At 55.7% G+C, this 13,223-nt stretch overlaps 7 protein-coding genes across 7 annotated transcripts; 4 read left to right on the top strand and 3 right to left on the bottom strand.

The window, feature by feature from the left end:
* Positions 1 to 323: 323 nt before the first annotated feature.
* Positions 324 to 1,658, top strand: A1O7_07652 (salicylate hydroxylase; the record flags this gene model as incomplete). The annotated part of the gene is made up of 1 exon (XM_007761649.1): positions 324 to 1,658. The coding sequence occupies one exon, from the start codon at positions 324 to 326 to the stop codon at positions 1,656 to 1,658; it is 1,335 nt and encodes a 444-aa protein (XP_007759839.1).
* A 1,570-nt stretch (positions 1,659 to 3,228) lies between these two features.
* Positions 3,229 to 4,355, top strand: A1O7_07653 (uncharacterized protein; the record flags this gene model as incomplete). The annotated part of the gene is made up of 2 exons (XM_007761650.1): positions 3,229 to 3,615; positions 3,687 to 4,355. 2 exons carry the CDS (start codon positions 3,229 to 3,231, stop codon positions 4,353 to 4,355), a joined length of 1,056 nt encoding a protein of 351 aa, XP_007759840.1.
* A 288-nt stretch (positions 4,356 to 4,643) lies between these two features.
* A1O7_07654 (xylan 1,4-beta-xylosidase) lies at positions 4,644 to 5,680 on the bottom strand (the record flags this gene model as incomplete). Its single annotated transcript, XM_007761651.1, has 2 exons — positions 4,644 to 5,528; positions 5,594 to 5,680. 2 exons carry the CDS (start codon positions 5,678 to 5,680, stop codon positions 4,644 to 4,646), a joined length of 972 nt encoding a protein of 323 aa, XP_007759841.1.
* Positions 5,681 to 6,935: 1,255 nt separating this feature from the next.
* A1O7_07655 (uncharacterized protein) lies at positions 6,936 to 7,439 on the top strand (the record flags this gene model as incomplete). Its single annotated transcript, XM_007761652.1, has 1 exon — positions 6,936 to 7,439. One exon carries the CDS (start codon positions 6,936 to 6,938, stop codon positions 7,437 to 7,439), a length of 504 nt encoding a protein of 167 aa, XP_007759842.1.
* A 1,554-nt stretch (positions 7,440 to 8,993) lies between these two features.
* On the top strand, positions 8,994 to 10,613 carry A1O7_07656 (uncharacterized protein; the record flags this gene model as incomplete). The annotated part of the gene is made up of 1 exon (XM_007761653.1): positions 8,994 to 10,613. The coding sequence occupies one exon, from the start codon at positions 8,994 to 8,996 to the stop codon at positions 10,611 to 10,613; it is 1,620 nt and encodes a 539-aa protein (XP_007759843.1).
* Positions 10,614 to 10,675: 62 nt separating this feature from the next.
* Positions 10,676 to 11,384, bottom strand: A1O7_07657 (uncharacterized protein; the record flags this gene model as incomplete). The annotated part of the gene is made up of 3 exons (XM_007761654.1): positions 10,676 to 10,884; positions 10,955 to 11,238; positions 11,299 to 11,384. The coding sequence occupies 3 exons, from the start codon at positions 11,382 to 11,384 to the stop codon at positions 10,676 to 10,678; spliced, it is 579 nt and encodes a 192-aa protein (XP_007759844.1).
* Positions 11,385 to 11,937: 553 nt separating this feature from the next.
* A1O7_07658 (uncharacterized protein) lies at positions 11,938 to 12,905 on the bottom strand (the record flags this gene model as incomplete). The annotated part of the gene is made up of 3 exons (XM_007761655.1): positions 11,938 to 12,053; positions 12,119 to 12,551; positions 12,612 to 12,905. The coding sequence occupies 3 exons, from the start codon at positions 12,903 to 12,905 to the stop codon at positions 11,938 to 11,940; spliced, it is 843 nt and encodes a 280-aa protein (XP_007759845.1).
* Positions 12,906 to 13,223: the final 318 nt, after the last annotated feature.

A 13,223-nucleotide genomic window follows, 5' to 3' on the forward strand; every position in this document is an offset into this window, starting at 1 on the left:
CACATCTCCGCCGTTTCTTGCCCCTCGCTTTTATCCGTCAATTGGGCAATCCTCTTCGTCTTCGAATGAAACACTCTGACAAAAGGCCAGTGGTGACTACTGAGAATCGTGATTGATGGCCTCAGAGCTCCACAAACCCAATCCGAAGTGAGTGGCATATTGACAAGCGGACTTACTCTTTGCCGCCAAGCAACCTACATAATAAGAACAAGCTCGCCTGCACGCGGAACGCGTTCCCGACAGACACCCAGAAATTAGATATAGGTAAAGGACGATCTCATACGCAGGTGGCAGAGGGTCGATCCATCTACACAGTGAACACGATGCATTCCGGCGTCGAGTCTCTCAAAATATGCATCCTTGGGGCCGGCATGGGAGGGTTGACGTGTGCGCTCGCCCTCGCCCGTGCTGGCTTCAGGGACGTCACAGTCTTTGAGATGGCGTCCAAGCTTGGCTTCGTTGGAGCGGGTATACAAATGGCGCCGAACATGGCTCGCGTGCTTGATCGCCTGGGAGTGTGGGACGAGATCGCCAAGGAAGCTGTCATCCTCAACGAGACAAGTATTCGACAAGGCGCCACCGACGACGAGCTCGGCCATGTCGACCTGCACTACGTCAAAGAGGCTTACGGCTATGCACATTTTGTCGGTCACCGCTCAACACTCGCTGGCGAGCTGTATAACGGGTGCTTGAAGGAGTCTGACAGGATCAAATTCAACTTCTCGACGACATGCGAGAATATAAGCTTCAAGGGCAGACCCAGCTTCACGGCTGTTCCACGCAGCGGCATGGACCCGTATCAGGTGCAGTGCGACATCTTGCTCGGTGCCGACGGAGTCAAGTCCAACACGCGCGTCGCCATGCTGAGAGAACTGGGCGTGGAAGCGGAAGTCGTGGACACCGGCCAGGCGGCGTATCGCATCATGCTGAGTCGCGAGCAGATGTCCTCCGATCCGGAGTTGCTAGCCCTCATCGATGCAGACAAAGTGATAAGGTGGATCGGCGAGAAGCGGCACATCATCGCCTATCCGGTCTCCAAGAAGCAGATATACAACATCTCGACAACACAGCCCGACGTGAATTTTGCTGCTGCCCCTTCCGCGACCTACACCACCAAGGGCTCGAAGGTTGCAATGCTGCAAGTTTTCGGCGACTTTTGCCCGATGATCCACCGCATGCTCGACCTGGTACCTGAGGGCGAAGTGTGTGAATGGAAGCTGAGAGTGCATGCGCCACTCCCGACGTGGGTGCACGGGTCAGCCGCTCTCGTGGGAGACGCCTGCCACCCTACTCTGCCCCATATGGCCCAGGGGGCGGCACAAGCGATCGAGGATGCCGCTGTCCTCGGTGTAGTCTTGGGCCACCTACCATCGGGCGCGGGGCCAGCAGAGATCAACAAGGCGCTGAAGCAGTATGAGAAGGTGAGGAAAGAGCGTGCCGAAACACTCGTTGAGCTAGCTGCTGCAAGTGGTCGAGCACTACATCTCGGCGAGGGCGCCGCAAAAGAGGAGCGAGACAGGCAGTTTGCAGCTCTCAAGGACAAGAAGGGTCCGGTGCCAGACAAATGGGCCGATGCGGACGTGCAAAAGAAGGTATACGGCTTCGACTGTATGCAAGTAGCTGAGGACTTGGCGCGGGCGGAACTGAACGGGCACTGAGAAGCGGGAACCTGACAGTGGCTTTTTGTTCGTGGTGAGTTCATTGTATAAATTACCCTTGAGGGATTAGGCAGACTCTGCTCTGAACTCAACTGCGAATGTCACATAATTATGTTCGATCAAAGCTTCACTGCATGTCGAACCAAGAGCCCTCGCCTGATTAGTCCTCCCTGTACTCCGTACTCGTACTGTACATGATCTATGCTCGTTGCCCGGATACCAAGGCGGTGACGGTGACAGTGATGGTGACGGGCACGACTGGGATCTGGCGGAGAAACTGCTGCCCGTCCCCCTCATTTCGCCAACCCATTGACTTCAGCCGAAGGCGACAAGCACTCTTCGTCTGCCCACAAATCCCAGTGAATCTCGCTTCTCACTCCAGCGAAGGGTCGCAAGGCTGTCGAGGCCGTCAAGGCTGAGAGATGGTGGCGGTGGAGTGCGGAACATGCCACAAAGTCTTTACCAGGACCGAACACCTCATGAGACACGAGCGAGGCCATACGGGAGGCCGACCTTACCAATGCACACTATGCAATCGATCCTTCCCACGGCAGGACTCACTTGTACGGCGTGGGAAGCTACATTCTCGCCGTAGAGACTCCAATGCTGGCTCTTCATGGAGGGTCTCGAATGACTGGACAATAAGGAGCGACTTTGGTGCTGTGGTGCCCTAGACACCAGATTTGGGCCCTGGTGTCTCCGAAGCATCGAGCTTCTCCCCTGTGGTGTCCGAGGGATCGATCCTGGCATCTCCTGTGGTGTCTGGGGAACAGCAGCTCCCTCTTTCTGTTACCCCCGAGCCATCGCACCGCGGTCCTCCAATGGTGCCGCAACGAGCGTACCGCACGTCTGTAGCGCCAGGGAGACCGAACCTCTCTTCTGTGGCGCCCGAGCGATCACGTCTCCATTCCGTCTCACAGTTGATGGGCCAAACCAACAGTATGGACCTCGATTTTGACCTGATCTGGCCCGACTCGGAAGACCTCTTGCAGACCCTCATGTCGACAGATGGCAGCAACCCGTGGCAGAAGTCTTTGGACACTCCGTCGTCAAGCTACATGACGCTTGATACTCCGCGTTCTTTCGAGGAATGACCACGGTCAGTGAATCATCAAGCGGTCCAAGATATCAGTAAGGTGGGCTCAAATGTGGCACTCGCGGCCACGGCACCGTTGAACGCCACCACGTCCGTCTTCCTCGACGAGTGTTTGCATATATTTTTCACCAAATTCATCCCAACCTATCCCGTGCTCCATCCACCAACATTTGTATTCGGAGACTCCACACAGCTTCTGCTTCTAAACGCCATCACCATCGGCTCTCTCTACATCGGACCCAAAGATGCGCTCGAACATGGCGAGGCACTATGGCATCTGGCTCAGACCGCCATCGCAACGTCGTGGCAAACGCTTATTAGCCTGGGGGGACCCTACGACGCCTGCGACGGCGTGCAGCTTGTCCTCACGGGCGGCTGAATCAGCTCTACGGCGTGCTCTCGCGGAACCGTAAGATTCGGTCGACGAGCCAGCCCTTCCACTCGCTCGCCTTTTACCGAGCTCAGCGCTGCAGCATGCTCAACACCAACCCCTACCCGGTCCGTTCAGTCCCGCCGGCCGACGCACCCGACTCGGCGAAAGACTACCAGTGGCGGCTCTGGGCGGCGCGCGAAATCCAACAGCGATTGCTTCTCGCACTGTACATGCTCGACGGCCTCACTTCGCACATGTCCGGAGAGCCCACGTCGGTGCGCCACACCGCGAATCAAATGCACGTGCCGAGCAACGAAGCCGTGTTCGAAGCCTCGACCGCCAATGAATGGACCGCGCAGATGCGGTCGGCAGCGACCAGCCAAAGCACGTCCACCTCCTTTCGCCTCATCCTGCTTCATCTGTTCAATACAGGCGGTCCAGGGGAGGCAGCATGGCTCGACACCACCCTATCAGCCTTCTCGTACAAGGTCATCCTCGAGGGCCTACAGTCTCTCCTTTCCTCCGCCGAATCGGACGGCTGCCGCGCGCGTTAAACCAGATCTACGAGAGCAACAGTCTGGACGCGTCCCTCTCGTCCGCCGACCGTCTCGAGACTCTCCTCCGCTGGCACGCCCTCTGCCTGGACACAAGACTCGCTTCGTCCCTCCTGTGCCGCAACCTCTCCGCAAAGTACGACATCAGGCAACATATCTGGCGGGACACGCACGGGCTGCACGCCAACGCAAATATGGACCTAGCCACCTGGCCGACGACGCCCGCCGCACGCCTGGCCTTGTTGCATGCAACGGCGATCCAGGAAATCATCGAGCAGCTCCCCCATGACCGCGCCCACGCCATCCACATGCCGGGTTCGCTCTTCGCGGCGTCAACGGTGTACAGCGTGTTCGACCTCGGGAGCGAGTCCACGGTCAAGATCCCCAGCACCGTGACGTGGCAGGACGCCTTTGTCGACGATCGACCCAACGCCAACGATTCGGTTTATTCACATTCACCGCCGGTCTGCAGACTTCCTTCCATGCAGGTCGCCGAGTCCGACACGGCGCGGTATATCCGTGGGGATCGCCTCCAGGGGGCCGGAGTCACGTCGCGGAACCTGCTGTATGAGCTGAGCTCGATGCAGAAGCTGTTTGGATGTCTGACAGCGCAGTGGGGGGCGGCGGTTGACATGGAGGCCGTGGTCGACAAGTGGATTGAGCGGTGTCGGTGAGGCGCACATGTTGCGGAGGCGGGAGCGGGAAGCGAGATTCCATGTAATTTTGGGATGTCTTCGGTTTTGCGGAAGCGAGGTTTCACGCGACGTTTGTGGCTTAGAAGCGAATGATACCCAGCCAGGGCGTTTGTTGATCATACATACATGGACAAGTACCAGCACCTTACTTCCCCGTCGATGTTAGTCCCAGGGTGCCGAAGAACCCAGGATAAAGAACGCAGACCCGTTCTGTTCTGTTCCGTCATCTTGTTTCACGCTACAGTACCCTCGTCTAAATAAAGGCCATTACTGCTTCTCGGCCAGCGAAATCTTGCCATCCGCATCATACACAATCTCCCTCATCTTGACGCTCCGCAGGTGATCCACCCCCTTGCTCAACTCGCAGTCGTGATAAAACAGATACCACTTCCCCTGGAACTCGACGATACTGTGATGCGTCGTCCACCCGAGCACGGGCTCCAAAATGCGTCCCCCATACGTGAACGGGCCCAACGGACTCTCCCCGACAGCATACGCAAGGTAATGCGTATCCCCCGTGGAGTAACTGAAATAGTATTTCCCGTCATACTTGTGCATCCACGCGGCCTCGAAGAACCGCCTGTCGTGATCGTCCGCCTTGATCAACTCCCCTTGCTCATCCAGGATCTGCAACTCCTTGACCTCGGACGCGAACGAGCGCATATCCTCGCTGAGAACGGCGACCCTCGGCAACAGGGCCGGCACACCCTCGCCGGAGGGTTCCTTGGGCCCGCCCATGCTGGCGTCAAACTTGTCGGTGGTCCAGCATTGCAACTGTCCGCCCCACAGGCCGCCGAAGTACAGGTACGCCTGCCCGTCGTCGTCGACAAAACTGGCCGGGTCAATGCTGTAGCTGCCCTTGATGGGTTCCGGGTCAGGCGTGAAGGGCCCCTCCGGGCGATCACCGACCGCGACGCCGATACGAAAGATGCCCTCGCTGTCGCGCGCAGGGAAGTACAGGTAGTATTTGCCGTTCTTGGTCGCGGCGTCGGGCGCCCACAGCTGCTTGGACACCCAGGGGACGTCCTCCGCGCGGAGGGCCACGCCGTGATCCGTCACGGGGCCGCCGGGCTCCCCGAGCGAGAGGACGTGGTAGTCGGCCATGTCATATTGGTCGCCGTTGTCGTTGAATTGGATGTCGGTTTCGCGGTCCTACGAACGCCACAGTGTCAGTCACGCCACCCAGCGCAGCGCCAACACTGTCATGGAGTACTTACGTGGGAAGGATACACGTAGATCTTGCCCTCAAAGACGTGCGCCGACGGGTCGGCCGTGTAGATGTGGGTGACTAGGGGGTCGGGCATCTTGACGTCTTTGGTAACTCGTATGTGTTAATTATGGATATGTGCTGAAGAGACTCCGCACGCACGATCCGGTCAATTGATAACTTTTGGACTTGACTTGTACTATAGAAGAAAAGTTCCCGGCTGGTTCTACTTTATACGTCTGTCGTGCCTCCCTTTTAAGCGGGCCATTATCCTGTTGATCGCTGGCGATGATGGCTCGACTAGTCGGCCAAGGATTGGCGTTGTGGTATTTAGCCAGATTTATCCGCGAGAACTGGAGGGGCTGAAGACTCTCGGTAACGCCGCCGAAGAGCTGCCGGCGAACCCACCATCCGAGTTTCTTGTCATTGGCATCGTCAAGCTTCCGGGGTGACGATGGTTTTTTCGTACGAGATCAGGTAGTTAGCACGATTCTATCTCAGCTGGCTCAGATCCCTTTTTGCGATACCTCTGGCAAAAGAGTCTGAGACCAGTACCTGTATTGCCCACCGCCTAGATTCAATCTCTCCTGTGAATTTATCAGGTAGAAATTGAAGCAACAGAATGTAATCCTGTCGATCCGGTCATTTCATCACCACGAATGTAAAGCTGCTCAAAGCGTCTTGGAGATTCGATTTTGCAAAATCCCGCTCGAATTTTTCTGATTGGCCCGCACAGTTCATCTTCGGCCAATCACGAAGCCGAGCTAATGAACGTTAGGACAAATCATGATTAGGGATTGTTAGCATCCGGCCAACTTGCCCCCTGTGGCCCTGAGCCTCGTCTTCGCTATTCTCGCGGCCTCGGCTACTTATTCACACGACTGAGGTACGAGGTACACGAGCCCTTGAAGCGCGAAAGGACTGCCCTGGGCATTTGCACGCTTCCTTGCAACACTGTCGCTGGCTGTGTGCATACTCGGCCCGTATTCATGACGCCTTCTATCCGTGCGATGCCCTCTACAGGCACGTGTCTTTGCCCGGATATCCGGAGTCGATGCCTGTTCTGCTGGTATCCCGCGCTGAATGGCTATCCTCGTAAGTCAGCGTCTGCGTGGTATGAGGTGTCCGGTGATTTGACGTCTTGAAGTTCGGAGTCGAGCGATTACCTCGACAGTTTGCTTGCTGTGCTTGCGAAAACAGAAAAAGGGATGCTTCAAGTTTCACCAGGCCTGCGTAACTGCGGTGATGCTGTCCGTTCAGCAAGATGGTGGCGGCCACAGCCTGAAGGCTGTCTTTGGAGCTACATATCCTCCAGGCCCATAGTCCGGCCACCTCGGAATGCAGCGCATCGTATGTTTCAGTATTTCTCTCCAGACCGCACGTCCGCCTTCATAGGTTCACGGTGCGATCTCGAAAGATTGAGGGCGCTACCAGCCCATGTGCTCCTCAGCATCTGTGCCTATCTGGATCCGTTCCCGGAGCTCATCTCCATCATTCAGACACTGCCGCTGCTCACGCAATACACGAAGCGTGACGCGCCTTCTTGGTCTTGGATCAGCGGGCTGAGGCCGGGAATGACGCTTTTCATGACCTTTGATCGTGCGCAGGGGATCGAATACGTGAGCAGGTTAGACACCATCGAAAATGATCCCGGTCGGAGTCGGCCACTCCTGTTGGGACATGAACTCCTCGTGTGTCAGGATCACTTCGGAATCCGGAATCTATACAGTCCAGCAGATCAGCTCACGCCTCCGCCGAAGAATCCCGATACCCTTTTCTACCAACGTATACCACTGAGAGAACCACCTGCTAGTTCTTCATCTCTGGATCTCTTTTCCGATGTGAGTTTCCCGTAATCTCCGTGTGCCTGCTCTGACACTTCTGAGGGTGTCTTTGTTCGGTCACTCGCTGCCCAACGTCGCACGCTCCACGAACATCGTATAGTTGAGTGGAACATACCATTTCCCCTGGTGAACGCCGTTTGGTTCCCCAGATGCAGACGCACGATGCGCCCTATTGCTCTCGCCCACTTTGGATATCATGACGTGCTCAACACTAGAGGAGTCTCTGCTGTTGTCCGCAACGGCCGGACGATCGATCTTTTCTGCCACAAAGAGAAATCTCGAATTGGGTTCGCAAGGTTCGCCGCCCAGCACGAGGAAGAATTCCCCAGGAGCAAACTGGTGTTTCTGTTTTTCCCGATACACCAGCAGGAGGAGTTCCGGACTGCTTGTCTCCGCCGACGAAAAAAGTCGCGATTCCCCATGGATTTGCCAGTACTTCAAGTGAGTCCTTCCATACCGAAGACAAATCGAAGCTAAATCTCCAAGGTCGAAACAGACAGAGGCAGGAGGTATACTTTTGGCCCTCAACCGCAGCAAGAGCATGCCTTCACGTATGATGTTCTCGACCCACAAGGTCGTGGGCCCATCGAAGGGGTTTTCCATCGGTCTGCGAGTGAGCTCGTACCTGCGCTTTGCGAGCTGGGAATAGTAGCCTCAGGTCAGTACAATCTGGTGCGCATGCCCAGCTTTGGCCCGAGCCCCAGTTTACCATGTCCCACCATCGGAAGCCCTGATCGGGACTGGTGTTGTAGCGTGGCCAGTGTGAGCTCTTTCACCACGGTGCGGGTGTGCAGAAGCAGTGCCGACGACGCGACATGCTTAGGTGTCCTTTTTACATTTTGACGACAATGTAGAGTGCTTGGGTCAGGATGCGCTTCGACAAACACCTTTCACGGCAGATCCCCATCCAGGACTGTGTATCGCAACCTTGTTATCGGCAGGGAGCCCCATGTTTACATTCAAGAAGAGTCATCGCTCCCCGAAGAAGAGTTATGCAGCGGATGGCAGAGGTTTCCTGAGGAAGGTGAGATAGCATGGTGGTGTGGGCCCAAAGGAAATCAAATACAATTGTGCAGCGAAAGAACGAATAGGAATGGCTAGAGCCTGTTCAATTGACCCGAACTTTCGGGTGCACTTGCCGCTCCCTGCCGCCACCGCACCTGATTGACAGGGCGTGTGAGATGACTGCGAATTATTGATTGTTGTGCTGCCGACTATGAAGATACCTGGGAAAGTCGAGAGCGTTAGAGTGCGTGCCAAACAGCACCTGCAGTTCTTAGTGTCGCGCCATTACCACCTTCCCGACGAGAATAAGTGGGTCATTGCCCGTGGGAAGGTCACCCGAGGGCTGTCTTGACACAAGGCCACCTAAGGGCCAACGGGCGTTATGAGCCGACCCTCTGATGTAAGATGCGGTATTGTTTTACGGATCATTCTGTAACTACCGAGGCTGGGCTGAAGCGCAACTTACTGCTCCTTGACATCTAGGTAGGTACCTGACTTCCTCCAGCCTTGCTACCGCCAGTTCATTGCACCAGAATTAGCGCCTTGCTGGACAAACCCGTGATGCGGACGGTCTTCAGGAATGGCCGGGTCTTCACCGGCTTGCAGACCGAGTCAGCTTATGGACGGCATTCGTGCATGATCGTCAACGACGACAAGATCGAATATGTGGGCAAAGACACCGATCGCGAGGTCGAGGCGGCTGCTAACGAGGGTGCTACGATCCTTGACCTCGGCCAAAAGACACTGGCACCAGGGTTCATAGACAGTCACATGCACCTTCTGATGTTTGGGTTCTCCTTGCAAAAAATCAGCCTCGAGCACTGTAAGTCCCTGTCAGACATCCAGGCGACGATCAGGCAGGCCGCGAAGGAGTATCCCTCCAGGCCTCGGCTCCTCTGTCGAGGCTGGATGCATTTCATGACGGAGGGACAAGCGTTAGCGAGTGACCTGGAAGCACTGGATGAGCGGAACCGCCCGATCTTCATTGACTCAAAAGACTTGCATTCGACGTGGTGTAACAGGGCAGCACTGGAAGAGATGGCCGTCCAAGACATGCCGGATCCGCCAGGTGGGGAGGTCAAGCGAGACGAGAAGGGCAACCCAAGTGGCTTGATGAGCGAGGCAGCCGGCATCATGTTCGTGTGGCCTCACCTTGCCAGGGTCGCGTCGATGGAGGACAAGCTGACGGCCGTGCGTGAAGCAATTAGGACGTACAATGCCGCGGGGTATACCGGCATGATAGAGATGGCCATGGACGAAAATGGCTGGGAAGCCCTGCTGCAACTGAGGTCCAAGGAGGAATTGTCCATCCGCATCGCAGTGTATTGGCTGATAGCTCCGTCGAAAACCGATGAGGAGAACTTCCGCCAGGTCGATCGTGCCGTCGAACTGTGGAAGCAGTATAACCTGACGTCGTCTCCCGATCTGCGAATCGCCGGTATCAAGATCATCGGTGACGGGGTAATCGACGCCTGCACCGCGGCCTTGCTGGAGCCTTACTCTTCGACCGGGATCAGCATCGACCCGCTATGGAATGCTGACATGCTCAAGAAGGTCGTCCAACGAGCAGACGCCGCGGGGCTGCAATGCGCGCTGCATGCGATTGGCGATGCCACGATCAAGATCTCAATCGACGCCCTCGAGACTGTCGCTTCAAGCGGAAGACGACACCGCATAGAGCATTTGGAATTGACGTCCCCAGGGGATGCTAAGCGACTGGTGGATGCTGGCATCACTGCGTCGATCCAGGCCGTGCACGCCGACCCTGCGATATTGAGGCAATGGAACAACTTGCTCGGGGCGGAGCGACGGGGTCGCGCATTCGCATACCGGGAATTTCTGGACGAAGGGGTCAGGCTGGCCTTGGGCACCGATGCTCCCACAGCTCCTAACCTGCCTCTGCCCAACCTCTACACTGCTACGACGAGGAGATCAGCGAGGGAACCGGACTCTGAGGAGGTGGTGAACAAGCACTTCGCGCTCCCATTGCTGAACGCCTTCTCTGCATCCACGCAAGGAGCAGCGCACAGTGTCTTCCTCGACAAGATCACAGGGTCATTAGAGGCAGGCATGAAAGCGGACTTTGTGGTGCTGGACATGGAGTGGTCGCCCGATAGATTGTTGCAGGCAAAGGTCACTCAGACATGGTTCAATGGGAAACAAGTTTATGCCACGGCGTAGCCGCGAGTATGCTGGTACTTGGGAAATGAGAGCATGGGCATTGTTTTACAGGGACGTAGTCTTCACGAAGAAGACGATGCAACTCCTGCTACCTTCTCCTGGGTGTTTTCTGCCACTCCACCGGTAGCCTCTTTGCCTCCTTCGGTACTCTCCTTGGTTGAGCCGATCGCACTCTTGCTGTGTTCCTGCACCGAATCCTCCAATTCACCACTGATCTCCTTTGTTTTGTCTGTGGCTTCCTCGAGTCGCTGTTTCTGAATCTCCTTCGGATCTGCACCAGACGGGGTGATCAGTAACTTCACACTTCTTTCCACGATCTGTTGAAAAGGGCGTGTACTCACCCTCGCCGCCCTGCTTTTGGCTGCCTGAGAACATGCTGCCGACTTGGCCCGCACCGGCACCTACTGCTCCTCCTGCAAATTGTACAGTGCTGCCTAGACCGTCGCCAACACCTTGCACGGTGCCAACCACGCCTTCGCCAAGTGTTCCGACGGTGTTTCCGACTGCGTCGACGACTCCTTTAACGCCTCCTCCTACAGTGCCCCCAAGAGCAGTGACAGCGTTTTGTGTATTCGAGGAGATGCCTTGAGCTTCGTCCTGAGGAACTCTGCCTGCGATGGCAGCTCTGGTGGAAGGAGGACCGTTAGGTTCAGTAAAGTGATGTTCAGAGAAGGTCGCAACTCACTTTGTTTGTTCAGCGAGTTTATCGCCTCTTTTATCGCCTGGAAGGAGATCGAGATCGATCACACGGTTCTCTGCGACTTTGACCATCGTGAGTTTGGGGCCCTTATCACTTGTATACCTTTTAGAGTCTCTCGCTTCGCTAGAGCGGAGAGCGTGTCATAAGCGAGCGCATCATGCCCATTACAGAGGGCATCCGGTGCTTGGGGTGACGTAACAATGGCTTCACTCCTCAGCCGGATCTTGTCCTACGGCGCTGAGACCGCATGACGATATAATGTGCAACTTGCCGTTCGACTTTCTGCAAGATGTCATCGCCGGCCTCTCAGGAAGAAGTAACCAGGATCTCAGCTTGGAATGAAGGAAGAAGAGGGGAATTGCTTCCCCGCACTAAAGCAACTCGCTAATTTGGCACGGGGTTTAATTATGTCAGCAAGGTCAGCAAGGATTGACAAGAGGTTGAAGCTTCACCATCGCGTGACTTTCATCGTCGTCTACAACGTTCAACCGCCTTTTATCATTCAAAATCTTGTGGCCGAAATGCACTGTCTCGACTTGACTGTGGCGCTTCGCCTGAATGACTTCCGCAGCAGCTCCCTGTGTACCACGAGTCTGAGCTCGTCCTCCGTCTCCGTCTCATCACTCAATGAACAGGCTGTATCCTTGCGGTATTCTGCTCAACCTGCTTCTCCGACATGAAAGGAGCAGCAAACCCATAAGTCTTGTACCCTTGGGAATAGTCCTTACCCTCAACCCGCTCTATAACAGTTCAAATCAGCGTGGTCTTTTCAAGCAGGTCTCAATCAAACGCAGCACCAACTCACCGTTATCAGGCGGGAAGTTCTCCCTCCGATGTTTGTAATACCTCTGCCTCAGATCCTCTCCATCACTTTTCCCGTGGTATGTTGCATATATCATACTTCTTCTAGTACTGGTACGATTTGGCCCACTGCGATGCGCGAGATGACTCCCAAACAGCAGCACGTCACAAGGTCGAAGCGGGACTGGTGTCCACTCATGATTATTTTCCCAAGCTTTGGAAATGGCGCCCCCATGAGCAAGCTCGACGTCCATCTTGTGGGAGCCTGGCACAACCTCAATGCACCCATTGTCAAGCGTGGCCTCATCCACGGCAAAGTTCGCCGTCAAGTGCTCGATCTTGCCGATGTGGTCGTACGCGGGTGCGTCCAGATGTGCTGCAAAGCCATTGCCTCCTGGCAGTTTGTAGTTGATCTTGTCTTTGAAGAGCAGCATGGCCTACATTGACAAAGAACCCCCTGTCAGCGAACGCACCAGCCGAATGATGAGTCGACTTACATCTCCAGAAAGGCTCGTCAAGATCTGCGCTATAGCCTCGCCGCACAACAGCGCATGAAAGTCAGGGTGGTAGTCCACAAAATTCTCGGTCCGCATCAGCTGCCGCGTGCCATCTGTGTTGACCTCATGGTAGGGCATCCATTTGCCTTTCTCAGACGGCCATTCGCGGACTTGTTCTGTCCACATCTGAAGGTCCTCCGGTTTCACCAAGCCGTGCTCTTCTGCGCGAAGGAGTAAGTACCCATCGCGCTTGAACTGCTCCACGAGTTCAGGACTCGGCAAAAAAGATGCCATGCTTTGCCCAACTACCTGAGATGTTAAAGTCGATTTGGGCAAGCCTGAAGTATTTTGTACCGACCCAAGCTCAAGAATGCACCTTGCACGGCTCTTAACCGCTGACTGCATCCAGAAATACCCCGCTGATTTAATACTGCAGATCCGTATACAGATTTTCGCTCTGTCGCCCCGAGCTGCGGTCTTCATGCCGGAGCCGCCCGCGCGGCTGGTCTCCGCTCTTGACCTCTGAACCAAAGGTCTGAGCAATGCCATGCTGTCAGTGGAACTTTTCATCCACCTGGCCCATCAAAGCCGGTAGCCATATAGCCTCAATAC

The sequence above is a fragment of the Cladophialophora yegresii genome, assembly GCF_000585515.1.
Source record: "Cladophialophora yegresii CBS 114405 chromosome Unknown aczIN-supercont1.5, whole genome shotgun sequence".
NCBI classification, from domain to species: domain Eukaryota; kingdom Fungi; phylum Ascomycota; class Eurotiomycetes; order Chaetothyriales; family Herpotrichiellaceae; genus Cladophialophora; species Cladophialophora yegresii.